The sequence below is a fragment of the Lycorma delicatula genome, chromosome 8, assembly GCF_047948215.1.
Source record: "Lycorma delicatula isolate Av1 chromosome 8, ASM4794821v1, whole genome shotgun sequence".
NCBI lineage: Eukaryota > Metazoa > Arthropoda > Insecta > Hemiptera > Fulgoridae > Lycorma > Lycorma delicatula.
In genome coordinates this window covers 98116159-98140424 of record NC_134462.1, presented here as the reverse complement: position 1 = coordinate 98140424, position 24266 = coordinate 98116159, and the positions used below count along the sequence as shown (strand labels likewise).

Sequence of the window (24266 nt, the reverse complement as noted above, 5' to 3'; positions counted from 1 at the left end):
CATTCATATCTTTTCACAGTGAATAAGGACCTCAATAAATCTGAATCTTTCCTAATGCATAACTGGAAAACATTTTCAATTTTCTCTTAGAACAGTTACCTTTATAAAACAGAAATCAAGATCAATATTTTACTGTAGAATTATAATAATAGTCTGAATAAAAGAAATTTATGATATATTTAGGAAATAATTTTTTCCCTTTCTTACTGTACTCAATTTGAAAACTGTGAACCACTTTTTTCTAGTAATACAAAATTCTTAAAATGAGTTATAGTTTTTTATAAGGTAGAATATTTTCTAATCTGATGCTAGAATCTAAAGGTAAAGTAGAATTTTTTTTGTGTCCCAGTAAAAGATCTTATTGCAACTGAAATTTTTATTTGTTGTATTTGAGAAAAATGTATCTTATCTTGAAAATAAAAAAATAGCATAGTATTAGAAATATTGATTTTTACAAAATATTTAAATTTAACAACTAAGAAAATTTGTAAATGTCACAGCCCGGCCTCCATGGCACGAGTGGTAGCGTATTGGCTTTTCATCTGGAGGCCCCGGGTTTGAACCCTGGTCAGTCATGGCATTTTCACCCAAGTTACAAATCATTCATTTCATCCTCTGAAGCAATACCTAATGGGGGTCCTGATGGTTAAAAAAGTTGCAGAATATTGTTAAAAAGCTGTGATGCCTTGCAAATAGTTTTGATTCTAAATATTTTATAAATATAATTTAACCAAACTTAACCTATTCTCGCTTCACTTGCTAACCTTAACTAATTAACACAGTAATGTTTTGACTATTTAAATAATAAATTCAGTAATTGCAATTATTTATTATTTAAATAATCAAAGCATTACTGGTAATTAGTTGAGGTTAGCGAATGAAGGTTAAGTTTGGTTAATTTATATCTTTAATTATAAGCAATAATACTTATTAATATGTAAAATATGTTAATGATCCCGTAACAATGAAGTATTTTCAAAGTTACAGGATCATTATGGTTATGGTCAATGTGCTAATATGTAAGTACTGATTTTTCTTACAGATAATGACATTAAATACAAAAGAAAAGTTAGATTTTAAAGGTTTTATTTCAGATTCACTAAGTTAATAGGCCGAACATTTATGTTGTTAAATCTGCTGTAAGTCTTGGCCCTGTTTGTGTTTAGTGTTAGTAATAATAGATTATTAACCTATGTCAGTACATTATAATCTAGTAACAGATTGCTCGCTTAGGTTTAGATCTCTCTTAGTTGAAACAACACAACACCTGGCATGTCATCATTTATCCTGTGCAGTAGTGAATGTTTATTATTCTCTTTGTTCTCTTGTTTGTATTTTTCTTTATTTCGCTTTAGCATTCCTACAGGCTACGTTATTTAGTTTAAAAATATTTGCATGATAGGAATTTTTTGTCATACTGTTAGGTCTGCATAAATCTTCTTCTTTGTAACCATTTGTGTTTTTTTTGCGCATTGTTATTAATAATTATTGTCTTAGAAAAAGAATTATTGTAAATTGTTATTGTTCTGTTAGTAACTGAAACTTTTATTAAGAAATTATAAATAATAGTTATTAATTTATTTATTAAGTTTTATCTATTATTAATACAGTTTTCTTATTTTGTATCAATATTAAACATGACTATAAGTGAGCAGTTACATTTTTATCATTTATAAGACAAGGAAGAAGTAAAATTGGTATTGTTAAAAAGATCTGTTTTTTCTTTAATAAATCATTTGCCACAAAAATCTTTATGGCTTGTGTATAGCAAATCCCTAGTCTAACCAGGATTTGAGCCCAGAACCTTCTGCATGAAGGCAGATTGCTTGTAGATAGGAGATTGGTTGAATGGTAGTAAGCTTTTCCTTTTTAATCAAATTCTTTTTAATTTTATTCCTTAATCTGTATGAATACATTTATATTTATTTAACCATCAACTGAAATAAATAAATTTTTTATTCTGATCAGTACATAATAATACAGTAATGTATGTCAGAAACAGATAGATATGCTAATCTACAAAAGAAGGAACTGCCTCAGCATTTGCTCGAATGGATAAAGGGGGAACCTAGTAAAACCTTTGATCAGAGCAGTATCACAAAAAGCATAAGTAGTTATAAAATATAAACAAATGAAATCATAAATAATTATAAAATAAATAATAATTAAAAAAATCATTAACGAAAGCTTTTGAGCACTTGTTTTTTGACAGGTTGAATACAGATACAAAAAACCTAAAAATATTTTTTAATTTTTGAGAATTTGTATAAGGCTCAAATAAAATGTAAAGAACCAGAAGTTGTTTATAAATAGTAACTTAATATCATATAATGTATCAGAAATGAATCCCATTTAATGATGGGATTAGTAGGTATTGTATAAGTCTGTTAAGCTGCAACTAATATTATTTTAAAATTCATCAACAAAGTAATACTGTTTCAGTTAAAGAGAATCTTTTAATTACATTTTAAATAAGTTGGTGGGAAAATTTTATATACAAGATAAATATTAAAAATTAAAAAACCATGACTGTCGAAAAAACTGTCTGCTCTTTAATGTAGGATAATTGAAGAGCATGCGGGTGACAATTTTGTTTATATATTTTTTCAAAATTTTTACATCTGTTTAAACATATGTATATATTTATAAGGTCTATGACACTCCTGGTAATGTAAGGATTCCAACACGTGGTCAAACATCTAAATCAGTTCAGCCATTGAGCTTCTACGGTGAAACAAACGTACATACATACGTATATAAACAATAACAATTACACTCCTTTTTGGGCAGTAGTATAAAAACACTTGATACATGAATAAAATTGATCAATTGATAGATGTGAAAAAATCTATGTGATGAACGAGTCGTTTTTGAATAGTTCACATCTCAACACTTCATTCTGAACGATTTGGGAAACTTATATCTCATATCTAAGATGTGAATTGTGCAATAAAAGAAAGGAATTAGTAGTTAATATTTAGCAATAAAGAACATGCTTACATGATTGAACATACTGCCTGTTAAAAAAAAAATCATACTTTTTTTTTCTTAAATGTTTATAAATAAGCAAGAAGAAACAACACCAACAAATAAGTGCAAGAAGAACATGCTTACATGATCGAACATACTGCCCATTAAAAAAAAAGCATAGGATTTTTTCTTAAATTTTTATAAACAATAAATAACAATAATAATAATAATTATAAAATAAACTAATCAATTTTTACTACTGTAATTCATTCATTCAATATCGTAGCAGATCTTAAAACAACTATTTTCAATACAAATAAATCGATAAAATACTATCGATTATCCATTTAGAATCATTTATATGATTTTTTTTTTGGCCTTATAGTTACAGTTAATATATATATATATTTAAATAGCCAATGCCACTCCTCGTAACAAAAGGATTCCAATGCGACGTCATCATCTAAATCGGTTTGGTCGTTGAGCTGCTACACTAGAACATACATACATGCACCCTAAAACATTAAACTCCTTTGCAGTTGTGTAATAAATGGCTCAGTTATATGTTAAAAATGGCAGTGGAAGCAGAATAAGATCCTTTCTTATAAGCCAATATTTCTTCAACGAAATATTGTGTTGAGTTATGTGAAAATGTTTTTATTTGGTTTGGTAGAGATGGATATTGTTATTTTTTAAGGATACGTGACTACCCTTTTGTCAATGGTTGTACATTCATAAGTATTAATACATGAATAATTTAAAATGTTTAATCTTTTAAATATCATTCTACATGATTCATACTAATAGGTGCCAAACAATGATTTCTTAGCCCATTTTTGTGTCTTGGAAAGTCATTCTGACTTTCTGAAGGAGCTCCAAGAGATGATAATGTACTTTGTTTGGAAATATACATAAGCTTATTTTTTTAAATATTCAATAATGATCACAAGCTTAGCATTTTATTGAGACATTTCAAAGCAGAAGAGTAAGATTTGATTTGTTCCAAATGAAAACAATTTGATCATCCAAGAAAATTATTAACCTAGTAAAGCACAGAAGTTTTGCTTTATGGGCAACAGAAATAGTATCGTTATAATTGATGGAAATTCTATCTACGCATTGAGCCATATTACATTTACCTGAGAAGCACGTTGTAATGGTTTTATCTGCATTTAAATTTCAGATTATTACAATATATTCAGTGAATAATTTTTTTAATTGCTAATATAGAATTTTTAAATAATATATCTTCAGACATATATATATATATATATATATACACACACACACACACACACACCTATATTTTTATGTCCATTATTATCAAAAGATGAAATTTCAACTAGATGGTTTTTTTTTTTCGGTAAGGTATGAGCAGTTGCAAGACCAATTCTGATATCATATCTACTAAATTATTTCATCAGTACAAAATGAGAAACTAAGTTGAATTGTTTATTGAAATATTAGAAACTTTAAAATTGAAACTTTTGTTATTCTTGCAATGTAAAATATTTCCAAAAAACTAGGAAATGACTGTATTGGTAGACAATATTTCCCTAATCATGCTGAAAGTTTGTCAATATGTTATACTTCTCAGGGAATGTTAAAAGATTATTTTTCATAATCTTGTCAAATACTTTAGATCTTTTTTGGAAAAGAACAAAATGGTCTACAATTTTTAAATTAAATGCAAGTGCTTAAAAATTTCTTAAACAGGAAATCAACAACGAAAGACTTTAGGGAGCTGGGGAATACTCTGTTTTTGAAAGATAATCTAAATTAATTTATTACAATACAGCTGAAGTTTTAGTTAGAATCTAGACCAGTAAACATAAATCCAGCAACATACTGGACCTCATCATTAGAACGAAGAGCATGTGATCTACATGAACTGGCCAGCAGGCAAGTACAGGCATAACACATTGTACATATGATGTGGCATGAACATGTTAATTTTTTTTTATGTTAGATGTAGTAATGAAATGTAGGAAGGAATGACAATGATTTATAAAAGAGGTTTACTATGAAAATATTTATCTGTTTGTTATGTATGATTATTTATCCAATAATCTTTTGAATAAATTAATGCGCCCACTGTGTATACTTTTTGCTGTTTTTTCAACATTAATTTTTATCAGTATATTCTTTTTAACGTTATACAACAAAAGTTTAGTTATGATTCGCTGTTTGATGCATTGTTCAGCTTATTAATGATTGTAATGACTAGCAACCTATTTAATATATTCACTAATACCTGTTGTATTTATACTATAACAGTTATTTGTACAAGAAGTAGGAAAGGTAATACTAAAAGTGTAAAAGCAATTTTTTTTTTTAATTAAGATTCAAAATATTTGGTTATAATCTTCCGTATGCAGAGATATCTTGTATTTTTTAATTAAATTTTTTTTTATTCATGTTACAAATGAGATACTTTTTACAAAAATCAAATTAAAAAACAAGACAATTTGGCTTGCTATTTATTTTCTTTCTCCTCTCTTGATAAAAATTTGAATTCAGTAATTTTGTGTTATTTTGCAGGGATAATATGTTAATTACTCTCTGTTACCCTCTGTTGTATGTTAATTACTAAATTTTTCCCCCATAATTTCCATAGTGGAAAACATTTTAAACAAAATCCTCTATTGTCTGTATAGATATTTTAAAGAATATTTTGTTGTAATAAACAATAGTCTGATATTTAAGAATTCCCATGCAAAAATTTAAGAAAATCACTTTGAAAACTTTGGGTAAAAAATATGTATTTCCTTGTGTGATTAGTAGTCTCGTAAGCAGCAGTAAACTAAAATAAAATTTACTGTACTCAATAACTAAACTAGAAACACATTAAAATACATTTTAAGATAATTTATAGCTAGTTATTCAAAAATTTTGAATTTTTTAATTCACTGCTGACTTCTAAAAATTCAAAATTAAAATTTGATTATTATAAATTTATTTTTAAGATTTTTTTATGTATAGTTTTTTATGATTGTATTCAAAAAACTATATTCTCAGAATTTTTAATTAGGTGTTAATATTTAATTTTGAACAAATTCAGCATTATTAGAATAAGTGTGAAGTTAAAAAAAGTATAATGGTATATATATTTTTTAAGGTTTGTTTGTTCTTGTCTGTCTACACAATTTTGTTTTATGAAAGTTGTAATACTCGTAAAAATGTAATTCATAAGAACCTATTCTGTGCGCAGGTGTGTGTTCATGTACATCCATGTGTATGATTTGAAAGCTTTTTACGTTATGGAAATCTTGTATTGCCCGGTTCATTACACTATATTATTTCAAACGTATGTTTTTACGTTTACAAGTAATTTTCAAGCAATTATTAAAAAGGAAACGTCCACTTGTGTTTTTATAAACACAAGCAGACATAATCATTAAATATTTTTTTTTGTGATATTCTCTTATTTTCAAAAAAAAAAACAATTGTATTATATTAATAGAATTATGCTACATAAGTTTTATTTAGTATTAGTTGCATTATGTTTTGCCAAATTCAAAATCCCAGGTGCTCTTGTGGGTTTCATGAAGTAGCATCCCAAATGTGTAGGTTTAAGACTTTCTTTGACATTCGATCTCTTGTGTAACATTATTATTCGTAAAAGCCTGCATTTGTGAGTACACTCATACTCACAAACACTTGCAAACACCATTCTTTAAAGTCTACTCTAATTATGGTTTTAATTTTACAACTCCTTTTTTTCTTTTTTCAATAAATTATTTTCTCAACCAGGTAATGTTTTGTTTTTATATATAGCAGCTGATTTGTTACCAATATGAATGGTGGTATGGTTGATGTCGGAAGAAATATGTTTCACTGCAATGAAAACAAAACTGCTAGACTTCTGACATAATATTGTGGTTATAAAACATTCAGATCGATGGAAATATGCCAATTCTTGATTACTCATTTTTCTTAAAACATCATTACTGCTTCCAAGTCTGACTGATGTCGTGTTTAGAATAAAGATCTAAAAATAGACAGTTTTGAAATGCCGGTTAAGTATATAGTGATTATGTCAATAACAAGATATTTTGCTATTTCATTACAAATTATATTCATTTAATTAAGAATTTTATTTTTGTTTATCTTATTATCGATTTTTAATTTGTCTGTTAACTTTTTCTTAATTTTGTTACTACTTTTTGTTTGACCTCCATGCGTTAACAAAAATATATATTTTTAAAATAGTTTTTGTTTTATTTCATACGAAACACAGATTATAAAGGAATATTAAGTAGAACATCCTTCATTTGAAGGATATGAAATTTTAACAAACAGTAGTAGGAGTCTATGAAAGAGAGGGATTTTGAATGCAAGCTTAAATCTGTCTTAATATGAAAGTTAACAAGCTTTATCCAGCAAATAAGATCAAGCCCGTAAGTGTAACTTCCTTCACCAGTGAGGCATATTTAAATCGTGATACAATTTCCTAAAATAACCAGAAAACTTAGTAAACTAAGAAAATGTAATATTATAATACTTTCCTTTTTGTAATTAATGCCATCTAAATACAATTGAAAATATTGTTTTTATATATATATATATAAATTTTCAAATGATACCCCCAGTTAAAAATTGTTTAGCATTTATTAAACTTTTAAAAAACAAAAATGTTGATAAAAACTATCATATGTGAGGTAACAAATCTGATTTTAATGCTGCTACTTGGACAATGAACATCATACAAAAATTATAGCTCCTGGTGTAAAGGTTAAACTATTTAATGTAAATAAAATTATTCAGTGGCTTGAATAGATGGTAAAAAAAACTATGGGGAACAGTAAGGATTTTTGTATATATTTATGTATATTTCAGAAAGTAGATATGTATATGTATGAATACATTTTTTGAATGATCCATTGAAATATATAATCATAGTTTAACAACTAGTTCACAAAAAATAGGAAATTTATTTTTAAGTTTTCCTGGCTGTACTACACTGTGAGTTAAAAAGAAACTATCAGAATTCCTTATGTAATTTTTAATAAAAATTAATAAATTTGTTGCTTCAAGACATGAGTTGTACAAACTTTCAGATCGATTTGAATGTTAACCTTGTTTCAGAGATAATAAGCAAAATATATATCTACACACAATCTCTCCATACAGAATTGTGTGATACGTTTATTTTTTAGATTTTGTTCTTGGATCTAAAATCATCAAGAAGTATAAAAAAAAACTGGGTGCCCAAAATTTTAGCCATTAAAATACTTTTTCTTTTGTAATAAATAGATATAAAAGAAAAGAAATTTACTGTTACAGAAAATTTTAATATTGATATTTTAAAATCACCATGTTGTAATGTTTAGCTTTTGATTGACTATTGTTTGATAAGCAATTAGGATTGCTAGTATTTTTTCAGATATCATTCATAGATAAAATAATTACCGATGTTGAATCGGAATGCTGCAGGGATTTGACTGCTAGTGCTGATCACGAGATTTGGTCCTTTGATAAAATACCGTAATTTCGAGTACCCCTGCATATTTTTTCTTGGAATTGGAGAGAAAAACTAAGGGTGCGGGGCTTATTTGAAACATAGCCTTTAGCCAGGATGATTTATGTAAAGTAAACGATGCCACCTATACAGAATACATCCTTAATTATTAACATCCTGTTCATATTATCAATAGGAACGAAGTTACAGTATTATTATAAAACTGATTCATTCTGTATAGGCTGCACCCAGTTCTAATGACACTACAGTTACTGTATCAGTTACCCATCATCGTCTTGTCTATTCGCCATAGTCATTGTACTGTTTGTATATGTGGACGGTTATGTGCATTTTATCTGTTAAAAGTTTAATACAGTGATTTATTTTAATTACGGCATTAAAATGAGTGCAAAAGGACAACGCCTACGATCTTTTACAGTAAATGAATAACTGCACATTATAGGAGAGGCTGAAAAAATTGGAAATCGGGCGGCAGGAAGAAATTTGGTGTAGATGAAGGCTGCATTCAAAACTGGCATAAGAAGAAACAACTTCTGGTGAAAGGCACTGGTAATAAAAGAGCTTTTCGTGGCTTAAAACCAAAATACACAGACATAGAAAAAGAATTGTATGACTGTTATGGAAAAAAGGAAATGTGGTTATGCTGTCACAACAGAAATGTGTTAATCATATGCTCGTGAAATTGCTAAATCATTGAATAAAGTTGATTTTACACGAAATGATTTGTCAAGAAGAGACGACCATTTCTCAACGACTTCCAGATGGTTATGAACAAAAAATATTACATTTTCACAAATACATAATAAATCTTATAAAAGATAAACGCTATTTGCCTTCCCAAATAGGAAACGCTGCTCAAACCCCCGTATATTTTGAAATGCCATTTGACAAAACCGTAAACAAAAAAGATGAAAAATGTGTTACTATTCGCACTGGTGGTAATGAAAAACAAAGGTGTAGTGTTATGCTTTGCATTACTTCTGATGGATCAAAATTACCTCCGTACATTGTTTTTAAAAGAAAAACTCTTCCTACCGTACAGGTAAATGGAGTTATCAGAGCACAGGAATCAGGTTGGATGGACAAAACCTTAATTTTAGATTAGATCAGGTGTGTATGGCAAAAGCGATCAGGAGATTTACTTAATAAAAAAAATACCGGTATGCTAGTAATGGATAGTTATCGGGGGCATACGACTGACAAAGTGAAAGACATTTATAAAAAGGATATGACAGACTAAGTAATAATTCCAGGCGCATTGACATCTCTATTGCAACCACTAGATGTCGGAATTAATAAACCGTTCAAATCTACATTAAAACAACTCTACAGTAAATGAATGGCTGATGAAAATTTCTTTCTCATGCCTACAGGAAGAATCAAACGTTCAGATTTTAACCAGATTTGTGTATGGATAAAAGATGCTTGGGAAGGTATTTCCACGGAATTAGTAAGGAAAGATTTTAAAAAATGCGGAATTTCTAATGAACTTGATGGAAGTGAAGACGATCTTTGGCAGAGCGACATGGAGACTACCAGTAACTCTTCTACAGACATTGACAGTGATAGTGATTAATTAAAAATAAAATCCCGTATTAAAAAGTGTATTGAAATGATCCTTTTCAACATGATACTTTCTTTTCGTTTTATTTTTCTTTTTTTTTTCGAGTTTAGCCTCCGGTAACTACCGTTTAGATAATACTTCATAGGATGAATGAGGATGATATGTATGAGTGTAAATGAAGTGTAGTCTTGTACAGTCTCGGTTCAACCATTTCTGAGATGTGTGGTTAATTGAAACCCAACCATCAAAGAACACCGGTGTCCACGATCTAGTATTCAAATCCGTGTAAAAATAACTGGCTTTACTAAGACTTGAACGCTCGAACTCTCGACTTCCAAATCAGCTGATTTGGGAAGACGCGTTCACCACTAGACCAACCCGGTGGGTTCTTTTCATTTTACTGGCTTACTGATTCTGAACTAAACTAGTACTTACGGTAATTAATTATTAATGTAATATTAATATTATAATTTAAATGAACGAATTCAATTCTTTACTTTCTGAATATTTTCGTATTTACGTATTTTTTTATCATATCTGTTGCACTTTAAAATACCGGTATATAGTCGATTTTTTTTTTAGTGTTCCGGTCCGGAAAATCGAGGTGTGGGGCTTATTCGGGGGCAGGGAGTACTCGAATAAATACGCTAATTAAAACAAAATATTCTTTTGAAGATAGTTATGACAGAAAATAGCATAATGTGAATTTAAAAAAAAAAATTAGAATTTGTCTAAGAGAAGACAAGATGCTATACATAAAATGGCTTGATTCTGAAATGTATTGTATTTAGGTAATTACTCAATGTCTTTTTAAATTTTAAAGGGTTTTACAAATTATGTTTGTGATGCTGGTGAAATGGTAAATGAAATTAATATTTTGTGAATATGGTCTATCAACTTTATAACAAATTTAATAAGGGAAAGGGAGAAATAAATAAGTGACTACGAGAAAAATAAATTTAAAACTATTTTAAATATTGAAACGATATTTGAAAAGGATAATAGGCTTTTTTAAAAGGTAGGATAAATCTTTGCAACATTTTAATCGGAGAATGTTTTAATGAAATACGTACTTGATTCTGGGAAAATTTTATTTTAAATCGTAATCTATTGTATATAGAGGGTATAAGTGCAAACTCGTATCTACAAGTATGCTATAAATTAATTATATTAATTTTGTGGAATCATTGAAAAAATGGATGATAGATTAAATTAATTATCACTCATTTTAATCAATATATAATTAGAATTCTAAAAAATTTGTTAATAAAAAAAAAGCACTGTTTGCCAGAGTTAACAGTGAATGATCAGCTGATGAAAGAGTGTGTATCTATCAACCGCTAAGTTTTTAGGAGTAGTTAAAGTAGTAAACTTACTATCAAATCAACATATGAATTACATATAACAAAAACTACTTTTTAAATTTACAAAACATAACGTATAGCTTATTATATAGACTTTTTATTGTATTTGTGTATCCTATATTGTCAGAAAGCTGACTAAATCTAATGAATATTTAAATTCCAGAAAGTGTTATAAATGTATTGAACAGTATTTATTTATTTATTTAATAATTGTTCGATACATTTATTATTCAAAAACTGGAATCTTATAAGGAAAATTTTATCAAAAAATAGAATTTTCATCTCCATCTTTATCTATATACATACTTAATCTTGTGAGAAAAAAAATGTTAGTTGTTAATTAGCAGAGGCATAACTGATTTGCATAACCTTATGCGACATTAATCAACAGTGTAGGAAAAGAATCCAAGCTGAGTTGGTCTTAAAATTATCACCCAGTCCCCTGAACAAATAAACACGGTGTCAGAAAAACATAAATTAATTTAAAAAAGCTGATTAAAAGTGTTTACAGCATTCTATACTATAGAGGAATTTATACCACATGAAAAATAGCAAAATATTTCAATTTGTAACTGTAACATGTACCCTGAACAGTGTAGTTGCGACATGTAATAGTAATGTGTAGTTTTTCATATAAAAATGATGATCATTAATCTATTTTCTTACACAATACAAACAGAGAGTTCCATGAAGGTAGGAAAATAAATAAAAAGTAACTATAAAATCAGCTATAATTTAATTGAATTATGATATCTTATAAAGATTATTTATTCTTAATAATTATTGTTTGTGTTTTTATTGTTAAAATGACATATTTTACTGTTAAATTAAATTTTGTGGTATAATTGTAGAGTCCTGGAGCAAAATTATAATATTGTTATTCCTATTCATATAATTTATTTATTTCTTAAAAAATATTTTAGAAGTCTTCAGATATCCCATGCAACTTTCTAGATTCGAGGTCTGTAGGTAGCCACATCCTTTGTTTTTGACGTGTGAATGAGATTAAGTGTTGTGTAGAATAAGGCTGACCGCACTTGAAACATGTGGTTAATTGAAACCCAACCACCAAATAACTCCATTATCTACAATTTAATATGCAAATTTAAATAAAAGCAATTACCTTCATTTGGATTCGACCCTGAGAACTCTTGACTTTAAAATCAGCTGCTTTATAACAAGTTTTACAACTAGACCGGTTATTCATGTAATATTAGGTATAATATAATGAAACTAAAAGTAAAATAATATTAATGTAATTAACGCCTCATATTAAAAATGATGATGATAATAATAGAAACATAACGTAGGAGTTTTTCTCCTTAAGATTTTAAATAGCTTTGACCTTTGTTGTATACACATTTATCACTTCTGTTTATTCTGTCTAAATTTTTGTTTTCTATTTTCATCAATTATCAATTAACTCTTATGTATGTATGTATGTATGTATGTATATGTAGTTAATTATAACACACATGCATATTTTAGATGTATGTGATAAATGAAGTGAACCGTAATCCTAAACAACATCGAGTATAATATATTAAAAAAGAGCAAATGTTTGTCTCATTGGATCGAGTCCAATATTTTATTCGTTGTAATTTAGTTTCTCTGTTTGCAAAATCTGGACTAACTGTGTGATATTGTGTATAATTTATGTACATGTTACATGCAATTTATGATATTTTTTTTTAATATTATTTTCAAAAACTTCATGACCTAGAAATCTAATGTTCAGAAGGTATACAAGACATTTTAGAGTCGTAATGTAGAAAAATACTTTGATTTTCATTTCTGATGGTTAATAGTGGGTTAAAATGCTAGTTTGATATTCCACATGCAGTTATTTTCTTGTCAAATAGATTTCTGGCATTACTTCTGCAACTGTAAGATTGCTTGAGATCAAAGGTCAGCGATTCAATTGGTATAGGTCGTTCGTTAATTACATTAAAAGTATATCAGAATCCTTAAAGGAAAACTTCAAGGTGTAAGATTAAAGAGTGGGTTTTTTTTATATTTGTACAATCAACCTGGAAATCGGGTGTTGATATGTCAAAATTACAGATGTCTGTAAAATTCTGATTCATCTTTTCTGTTGAAAAAAATGTCTCCTTGATTCATCTTCACTCTGGTCATGCAAGAAATGTTAAAGCTTGATCAAAAACTGGCACTGATTATATCTGGTTTCAATAAAAATTTCCTGTAAACCCTGTATTGTGAAATACCTTACCTCAGGTTATCTTTTACACATCAGTGTAAAACATTTTTATAATTCTAGTGTCACTAAAATTGTTATACGACTGAATTGTCCTACTAGGTGATTCTTTATGTTACATTTTGCGAAATAACCTTTAAACAAATTTTATTTCTTTTAAGTGAATTATATGACATGAATCTATGAAAATCAGTTATGTTTCTCATAAGAACAAAGTGGTAGTTCTAATACGTGCGTAAAATTTGGAAGTTTCATGCTGTTAGTTAAAATTTTATTATTATATATTATGTATATTACAAGTCAAAATTATATATGTTGTATAATAAGCTTAAAAAGTTGTAAAGTTTTTCACCATATATTATTACAAGAAAGCATTTGTGACCTTACTTCCATATAAGCTTTTGTGTAGAAGATTATTTGCAAATAAACTTGATTCTATTATAATTTGTTTCAATCTTAAAATCAGTTATTATTAGTGGTTTTTTTTGTTATTATTGTATAGTGGTTTTTTAAGAAATATTTGGTTAGGTTTTTTAAATTAAAAATATTGCAGAAATTGTTTTTTTTATAAATATTCAATAAATTTGTTACTGTACATTATTTAAAATCTACTCAAAATAATTATTTAATTGTTTCCATTTCTATTTTTTAACTGCTTTCCTTTTGATGAGGTTTTTTGGTCTTGTACTTACAGTTTGTCCCATGGTAGATCATCCTTTCCCCATTTTCAATTGTAAAGATGTATTATAACCCTGCTAGGTCCATGCTGAAGATACTTTACTTTACTCCTGTCCAGTGACTACATAGTAAGCCTAATGTTTTAAGTGCCTGTCAGATAAATTCAAGGTTCACAATCCATGCTAATATACCAAATAGGTCTCTTTAAGACGCCTGGCCAATAGTAAGTCATTTTTTTTTTGTATTATTTAACCATTGGTTAAGTAATAAAATTACCTACCCAATCATCCTGTATTATACTTGCTGTAACCAGCAAGTATAATACAGGATGAGTGGACTGGCTGAATAAAGATAATTCTCAAACATCAGGAAAATAAAAATACTCCAATTTTGTTAGTCAGCTTTATTATTGTAATGCCAAATTTTTCATGATTAACAGGTTAAAAATTTTCAATCTTTCAAAATAAAATTTCTAAATCTTTTGATTGATCAAAAGTCAATCAAAGTTTGTCCTACTGAATCTTAATGTACCTTTTAACATTTAAATGACTCAAAAAGTGTCTTGTAGGGTGTTCTGCTAAACAGCATCTATAAATGATAAAAAAGATGTGTCACCAAAAACAATACAATATAGATAATTAACCTATGCTGCAAAAGATAACAGACCTGATGATAGAAGTTTATTAAGACATGTCATCTTGATGAATTACAACACACAATTGACTCTCCAGGTCCCTCCTTACAGCCTAAGTTTGAGGTCAATGTTGTAATGTTAAGAACATCAATTTGCTGTGATCCTACAAATTTTTGTAACTCTACTGGACTCTGGGTTAAGTCTGTAGATAAACATAAAAATAGTAGCAGTCATCTTTACAGTCGGTGTATTGGACAGTTTTAATACATAAAATTCAGTCGGCCTTCTCTCTTCGCTCTCCATCTTTCCAATTCATATAATTTGTTTTGAAATCAACACAATTTTAAAAAATTCCATTAATTTTTTAAAAGTATCAATCTATCACTTTTCTTGTAACATTTTTATTCATACCTGTATTTCATTAAGGTATATTCTTTCTTAAATTTATAAAAGTATATTCTTTTTTATATTTATATAAAGTTAAACCATACAGAATTTTATATAATAAAAATAAATCCTTTCCTCAATTTTATATTTTTGGTTTTGAAGAAAAATTTATTGTATATTAAAAAGTGATAACGAAGCACTCGCTGAAAATGTGCTAGTTCAAATGTATAATTAAAAATTAATAGTAATAAAAAAACTGTAGTGGCACAATTTTTAATTGTGTCATTTATTTCTTGTTTTATGTTTATATTATTATTATTACTACAGAAATAAACCTGACCCACATATAAATGTCAGGTGTCCCATTTTTGTTTGTATTTTTTTTTTTTTTTTTACTATTGTAGTCATCATTATGTTATAATAGGCCCAGTTTCAGTCTAGTATTAAAGGAAGGGACATCAGTTGAAGTAATCTATCATTTCATTATACACTACAAAATCTGTTTGTTATAATTGACCTCATATATTTTGCATCATAGGCTTAGTTAAATCTGTATTTATATAGGCTGTACGTCTGTGTGTGTGTGTGTGTTTCTATTTATAGTTTTGTAGGTGTAGGGGGTTATAGTTAAGGCAATAGAATATTCTGTCTACCATGTCACAGTTAAACTAAACTGTTAAAGTTTAATGTGTTATAAAGTAGAATTCTCTACATGAATTCTACTCTCATACTTGGATTTTGCGTTTTACAGATTTATCTGCCACTTATTTAATTAAATTTATCATAGATTAAAAACTTGTTTGGACAGTTTTTTTGGTGGTTTTTCCTGTTTAAATTGGTTCGTTTTTTTATTACAACTATTAAATGTTAATGTGATAAATTAAGTTTTAAAAGTATTTCACATGGAGGTATATTTTCTACAGTTGAATGTACTTTTAATATTATTAAGCAATTATGGCTGAATCTTGCTCCTTAGGTTATGAATGAAACCACTTTTAATTGAGAAATAGCTACCAGCAATTTTTGCTGTACTAGCAGAAAGGATGTGTTTTATATTTTTACTTTTTTTTTACCAGTTGTTAAGGCAGAATATTTATGTATCCTCCCTCCTTACCACTCTTCTCTCCCTTTTCATACAGATTCATTTTTGATGATTCTGTTTTTTGTTGTTTTTTTTGAAGTTGCTTTTGGTGGTCCCATTGCAAAATCTTTTTTGATAACTTGAAAGGATTTTTTTTTAAAGATAATTTTATTTTTTCATTTTCATCATTGCTCAGTAGTGGATTATTAGTTAGTTATATGTGATTTGAGTTGTAGCGTCATTCTAATTTTCACAGTATTTTTCTAATCTATGTAATCAGTCAAAACCTCAGTCTCTTTATATCAGTTTCATAGTATTTCTCTTCTTTTTTTTTGTCAGTACACAGATCTCTTGGGGATAGCTTTTTATTTTTATTAGGGCAGCATTTTCTGTAGGTCTTTTCATATTTTAAATAGAAATAAGATTAAAGATTTATATATTTTTTTAAAATGAAATACAGTTACCTTAAAAAGTAAAAAATAATATTCTTTCAATATATTTAAACAATTTTTAAAACTTTTAAATTAGACACTAAATTGAAGATGTCTAGTTAAAAAGTCAAAATTGAAAATTTATTGAATGATAAACATTTTTTTAAATATACAATTAGCTTACAGCATCTGTCATTACATCACTGCTAAAGTTGTATGCAGGAAAATTTTTTTTTAATCTATATTACTGAAGATTATTCATTTTTGAAGAAATGTAATTTAAATTGTGTGAATCTACTTATGTCACCATTAACCACTAAAGCATGCACGGAATAATCAATGCTGTTTAATCTACGTAACAATTTATTAAATAATGCTGTAGCCTTCTTAATTCATATTTTTATCCTTACTTCACACATTTTAATTGTTCAATATACTGCTTTCTGAGTCAGATGGAGAATCATTGGATTTTAAGAAGTATAAGGCTAGTTAGTTTAATATCAAAGACAATTCTCTCTCTTGTATTAGTTTTACTTTTCTTTTTGGATAAACTAAAAAAAAAAAATGTAATTATAATAAAGAAGCACTTGGATTCACCGAGCAGTACAAAGACCAGAGAAATCTGTCTTGCAACGTTGGAATTGTTTTTAAGTTACTACTCAATTAAATTGAGTTTGGTGATAAATACCTTGGAAATTGATATTCTCCTTTCTTTCTCCTTTTTTTTTAAATTAATTATTTGTAAATCTCATTTTCAATTACCTACCATCAATATTTTAGCAAAATGGAACAGTCTAGTGGTTATTATTAAAAATGTTTTAATTCTTAACTAGGTCAGTGATCACAGCTTGTGAAAATTTTAATGCTTCATTCTCTCTCTGAGGATGTTTTAAGCATTATTTTATATATCTAAATTCAAATTCTTTCATTAGTATATAAGTTACATCAGCTTTTATCTATAGTCAATGGCTTATAATGGCTGATTAAAAGTTTTTTGTTTATTTTTTTAATAATTGAACAAATGCTTTCATACATCTTTTGATAGAGATACTTCACATTTTAATTATAATTTAGATTGTAATATTGTTTCACATGTTTTGAATATCAAGGATTTAGGTGTTACTTTTGATAGCAAATTGCCTTTTCAAATACACATTGAATGCAATTTACTGCATCAAAACCTACTAAAAAAATTAACTATCAAAAGATTCTCTAAACATTTTAAAAGATTGACACATTCAGGACACTTTATTTTTCTTTTGTTTATCCCATTCTTACTTATTGTTCTCTTATATGGCATCCATTCACTGTGGTTCAAAAACAACTACTTGGAAATACTTCTCATTCTTTTTTATGTTATTCAGCATTTAGAATTGGGTTCTATAATGGCTTATTCTGAACATGATTTTACAATCATCTCTAATTTATTAAGGATACCTAGAAATGAAACTGCTATGGAAAGAGTTAATTTTTTTTACCCATACAATTTACGTATAAATGTTAAAATTGTCCTGAATTGGTATAATTGTTCAATTTTTACATAACTGATCATTTAGTAAGAGGTAATAATCAATTACTTTAACTTGTCTGGAGGTATTATTTGGTAATCAGCTTTTAGTCGCCTTATCATACATTTTTAATCAACACTGGTTTGATTCGTATAATTTTATACTCTATTGATTTGCTTTCAAAAGATCTTTTGCAGTATGAATGATTTATTTTGTATTGTTACCTAACACTATTTATTTTATTGTTATAATTTAATTGTATCAGTGGAATTTCTCCTGCATATTTAGAAATAAATAAATAATTTCACTTAAATTTATCTATAATTTTTTGTTTAATTCTAGAAACAGTTTGGCCCTAGCTGTTTCCTCTCTTATGTTGTTGTGATAGTTGTAAACTTATATGTTATTAATGAAGTGAATCTCTTACACAACATCATTAATATTATTGTGTTTCAATTGTGTAATTTCACGAAGTTACTATTAATTTGTTTAACGGATTCATTTCACTGGTTATGATAATTATTTACAGCTATTTTTAATATTTTAATATAATAGCTGAAATTATTATTAATTTATTGTGGCTTATTGTTAATTATACCTGATCTATCACATGTTTGTTTTGTTGTTATTACCGTAATTGGCTGTGGCCTTTGCTTGTCGGTCGGTCGGTCATTTGTCTTGTTGTGTAGTAGAGGCAGGTGGGATGTCTATTTTTAGAGTTACATCATCACTGTTTCTCATGAAGCAGAGAGCACGCAGTGGTGGAGTAATGTAACAGACAGAGTAGCTCTGAACTCACAGTGTCATTTGTTCGGGGATCTTCCCCTGTTGCGGTTCATATACAATAGTTGCCAGTATTTATTTTTTTACGTACGAATTAAACTTTCTCACCAGCAACATAGGAATTGAGTGTGTAACTTAAAAAATATATAAGTATCGTTATTGTTATGTGTTATGGCTTCTTATCATTCACATTTTTCTAATGGTGGCATACAACGTCGAACTGCTTCAAGTGTTCTTCGTCCGTCAGCAGTAACATCAAGTAATCGTCCAAGAAGTTTGTATAACTCTGTTGCCAGTTCTCCAACATTATTAGGTTCTTCTTCATATTATAACACTAGTTCTCAGTCATCACCGTATCTTAACTGTAATCCGACTTCATCTTATTCAACTTACGGAGGTACATCTTCCGGTTATGGTGGTCTTATCTTACCAGGATCATCTTCATTGTCGAATTATCCTTCATCTTCTTCATTATCCTCCCATCACGGTTTATCTTCTTCACCCACTTCATATTATAACAGTATATTAAATTCATCGGGTTTAGGTTCACGTCCCGGTTCACCCGCTTATGCTTCAACATCATCTGGTTATCAGTCGCCATCATCTTCAAGAACATCATCCAATCTTCCTTCACGTTCCAGTAGTTTTAATCGTCACAGTCATTCTCCATTATTATCTTCTAATTTAGGTTCTAGATCGAGTTCTGTCGCTTCACTCGCTACTAGTATAAAAAGCAATGATTCTGAAGGTTACGCTGTAAGATTTATTGTATTATTTTTATTTTTATTATTTTAAAAAAGGAGTTATTTTTAGATCAGGTAGTTTAATGATTCCTTTGTTCTTAATGTTTTTAAGTAGTTGTTTAATTGACATTAACCTAACCAGATCGTCCAGAATAAAGATACATCTGTGTAAAGTCTTCATTTTAAAGTGTGTTACTTAGTCATAATTAACAGATGTTTTACTTATTTTGTATAATAATAACTTGGACTTAAGTATATATTTTAATCAAATTATAAGTTGTTAAAAGCATCTAAAATATGCTTTTGGAAGTATGTTTTGGAGTACAGTGCATTTTTGTACAAACATTTTTTTTTTTTTTAATTTTATCTGTTGCATCCTGTAGTAAGATTTTCTTCCAAATAATTTAAGAGATTTTATAATTAAAAAATTACTAAATCACATAAACAATTTAAAGAAATTTTTTCTTTGTTTGTGATCATGATTACATAGTAATTATTGTCATAAGAATATTTAATTTTCAAAATTTCCCATTTCCCTGAATTACTTGTACATTAAAGAAAGATAATCACCTGTTCATAAAAAAAAGAGAGTTTATTACCAGACAGATTACTATCACATAATGCATATTGCCTGATGTCATTCTTATATTTAAATTATTTTCAGATAAATATAAAATATATGTTTAAAATTAATACATATATTTCCTGCTTTCCACATAGCCTTAGCTCCCTGTTTTGTAGTAATTAACATAATGTTATTTCTTTGCATTCCTTTACTTATTTTTATCAAGATATGTTGGTTTTTGTTATTTGTTGTGCTAACTAGTTTTTTTTTTTTAATATGGGAATTGATTTTTTTTCTCATCTTACCAGTACTCTAAACTAAACGACAAAATTTAAATCAAGTTTTTAAAAGTAAAATAGAATGAACTTCAAAAAAGACACAAAAAAGTGAAAAATAATATATTGTATTCTTACTTAAATTTCTACTTTTCAAGTCTGCAAAAAACTGCAAAATAAATTAAGAATTGGTAAATTGTTGATGGTTTTTGTAGAAACTGAATATCTATGAATAGTAATTTTAATTTCAACTTTGTAGATTAATTTTATTTTATTAATTTTGTTTTTACACTATAACTATATTTTTTTTAATGTTCAAAATATATAAAAATTTGTCAAGTTTAATAAATGTCACATATTAAAGGTCTAAAAAATTAGATTACTACTTTTTCAATTTTAACATTTTTATTATTTAAATTTGTACTATTTCAATTCTTAAGATTTATATTTTTAACATTTGTGGCCTTAAAAATAAAACATTAAAAATTATAAACTACTACCAGCTTACTAACCAACCACTTCATATTTTAATATTATTCTTATTTAAAATATGGATGGATAGACATAGAAAAAATACAGATGTTTCTAAGAAATGTAACAGTAAGGAACTTGTTTTTTAAAAATGAAAGGAATGCAGAAAAACCACGTAAAAAAGATTGCTACAATATGTGAGCTAAGGTTTACTGAAATGTGGAAATATTTATTAATTTTTTACTGTGTCTTATTAAAAATAATAAATAGAATGCAGACAAATGAGCGAGTGTAAGCCAAGGTTGGCTGGAATGTGTGTTATATTTTTTACTAATTTTCTTAAAAGTTTTTCGTGAATATACTGTATAGTGAGTATACTTTCAAAATGGTATTAGGCTACATATTATTTATGCTATAAAAATTTTAAATACCAATTAGTAAATAGTGTGATTTTTTATTTAAAAAATGTTTCTTGTAATTTATCTGGAAAACTTAACAACAGGAAACTATAAAGGAACTCCCTTTATACTACAGAGCGTCCCATATAAAACGCAACCCATCAGTCACTCATCCATGAAATTTCAAAAGTCAAGTTTACTCCCCTATTCGTTACTGAAATGGACTCGTCCCAACATCTGAACATCGCGGCGAAGCAGTAGAACACTACCGATAGTAACAACAATGCAATCATAACGTTCAGTGTATTGCTAGAGACAAGATGGTGTTTTCGCTAGATGAACGTGTTTTCATTGTTGAGTTGTACCTCAGTACGAAATCAGTGGTTGCAGTGCAAGATTTGTTTCACCATTAGTACCCAGATAAACCAGCTCCTAACAAATCAGTATTAAGGTTAGTTGCAAAATTTAAAGAGACCGGTTCTGTTAATAACAAAGAACACAAAAGATCTGCGTCAGTGTTGAATACAGATACAGTCACTGAAATCAAAGACCGATTACTCGCCTCGCCAAATAAATCGATCAGACGTTTGTCTGCTGAAATTAATTTGTCTTAATCAACTGTTCATCGGGCGACCAAACAATCACAATAGTAATTGTGATTGTTGCGATAAGGTAGTAACCTTATCGCATTCAAACGGTTCATCGACTTCTTGAGCCCGACAAAGAAAAACGGCTACAATATTGTCAACGGTTCCGTTGATTTCTGCGTGAGGGAATTAATGTTATGGATTCGTTATTTTTCACAGATGAAGCACGGTTTCGTTTGGATGGCTACGTAAACAGCCAAAACAGTAGAATTTTGAGTGCTGAAAATCCCCACGTTTATCACGAAAAACAATTACACCCGCAGAAGTTGGGCGTGTGGTGCGCGAAAATAATTGGTCCTATTTTTTTCGAGTACACCATTAATGAAGAACGATACCAGGATATTTTATTTCAGTTCATTGCACTCTTGGAAGAGGAAGACAGATACTGCTGGCTACAACATGACGGTGCGACATCACACTACGCGGGTTCAACTTCTGATTTTGTTGAGGAATTCTTTGGTAATTGTGTTATCGGTCGAGGCTTGTGACCACCAAGATATCCAGATTTGACTGTGGCGGATTGTTTTCTACTGGGTTACCTCAAAGAAAAAGCCTACAGCAACAAACCACGAACACTTGAACGATTGAAAGTCAATATTGAATAAGCTGTATTAAATATCCAGCCACAAACTTTGAAAAAAGTTGCAAGAAACGCTGTAAAAAGAATTGAAGCTTGTATTCAAGAAGATGGCGGCTACTTCCAACATTTACTCTAAATGTAAGGTAATGGATGGTAATAATAAAAATTACATTTACATTTACACATGCCTTTTTATTATTTCAATACCTACCAATATAAGGTTGGGTTGCGTTTTATATGGGACATTCTGTGTATATATATATATATATAGAGACAGAGAGATTTTTGTCTGTTTATATATATAAACAGACAAAAATCAAGATCAGTTCATTTGGTAAAGAGCAAGTCTTGAACCTATGTAATGATGATGATAAAAACATATGGGTTGGTTGAAATGAAAACTTCCCCTTTTTTTTTAACCATTAAAAATAATATTAATTTTTATATCATGATTAGAATAAGAATAAATGTTAATTATCATAAGAAAATTTCACACTCACGTAAAAACTGTTATAAGTAGTACTGTATTTAATGTAACTACTTTCATGCACACAGTTTTATGTATATTTTAATATTAATATATCAGTAATAGTTTTTATCTTATTCATACTAAGACAAGAGTTGGAGGCCTTAAAATTTTAAACTCATCTGTTGAAACTCATCCTATGTCACTTGAAGTGTCAAGATGAATCCACTGATACTCATTTATCAAAATCGGTCTAGCCATTTAGGCTCTAGAGTGGAGCTAATCAATATATCAGTACTTACATACCAAAAGCAAAAAAAACATTACCTCCCTTATGGCTTTGCCAAACTCCTTTTAAAAGATGTCAGAGCAGTATGTTATACACCAAACTTTAGTATGAATTAATTAGATATGCTCAATATCTAAAGATAAGCCTTTAAAATACATGACATGACTATCTTCTGCTGTACAAAGCCGTTGAAATAGTAGAGAGATGAATTAAACTGAAATTCACAAATTTTTACTGATGGTTGATTTGTAAGCTAGGTAAGTATGTATACTAGAATCTTATATTACTTCTACCTTTAAGTAAACAAATCATTGCTCTGCTGGGTTCTTGGCTAGAGTGTATCTTAAAATATTTTATCAATTTTCATTAGTATAACCACAATATTTTACAAAATTTGGTTTAATTTTTATTTCTTCTCTTTCAGACCGGTAGTGAAAGAACATCAAGACTCAGTTCAATTTCTGGGGATGGTGACAACAGGAGTTCAGTATCATCGAATCCCCCGACGACTGAAAATGGTGAATTGGATTATAAGAAGGTATAATGACTTTAATTTTTAATTTAGATTGTTTAATTTTTTTTAATATTAGTTAGTTTAAATATTTTTGTTCAGCTCACACCACATCATCACAACATATTCTATTTTTAAATATTACTTTATTCTATCTATATTTGGCTATTGCCAATAAAAAAAAAATATTAAAATATTTTGTATATTTATAAGCCTTTTTGAAA

At 28.2% G+C, this 24266-nt stretch overlaps 1 protein-coding gene across 13 annotated transcripts in view; it reads left to right on the top strand.

The window, feature by feature from the left end:
• The window catches only part of Mbs (Myosin binding subunit), a 308562-nt gene that overhangs the window by 243840 nt on the left and 40456 nt on the right, over positions 1 to 24266 (top strand). For all 13 annotated transcript variants that reach the window (XR_012757331.1, XR_012757329.1, XR_012757330.1 and 10 more), the window contains one exon: positions 23956 to 24069. Coding sequence is in view for 6 of the 13 variants with exons in the window: in XM_075372614.1 (XP_075228729.1) it covers positions 23956 to 24069 (114 nt within the window). In the remaining 7 variants the exon portion in view is untranslated. The remainder of the gene's footprint in view (positions 1 to 23955; positions 24070 to 24266) is intronic.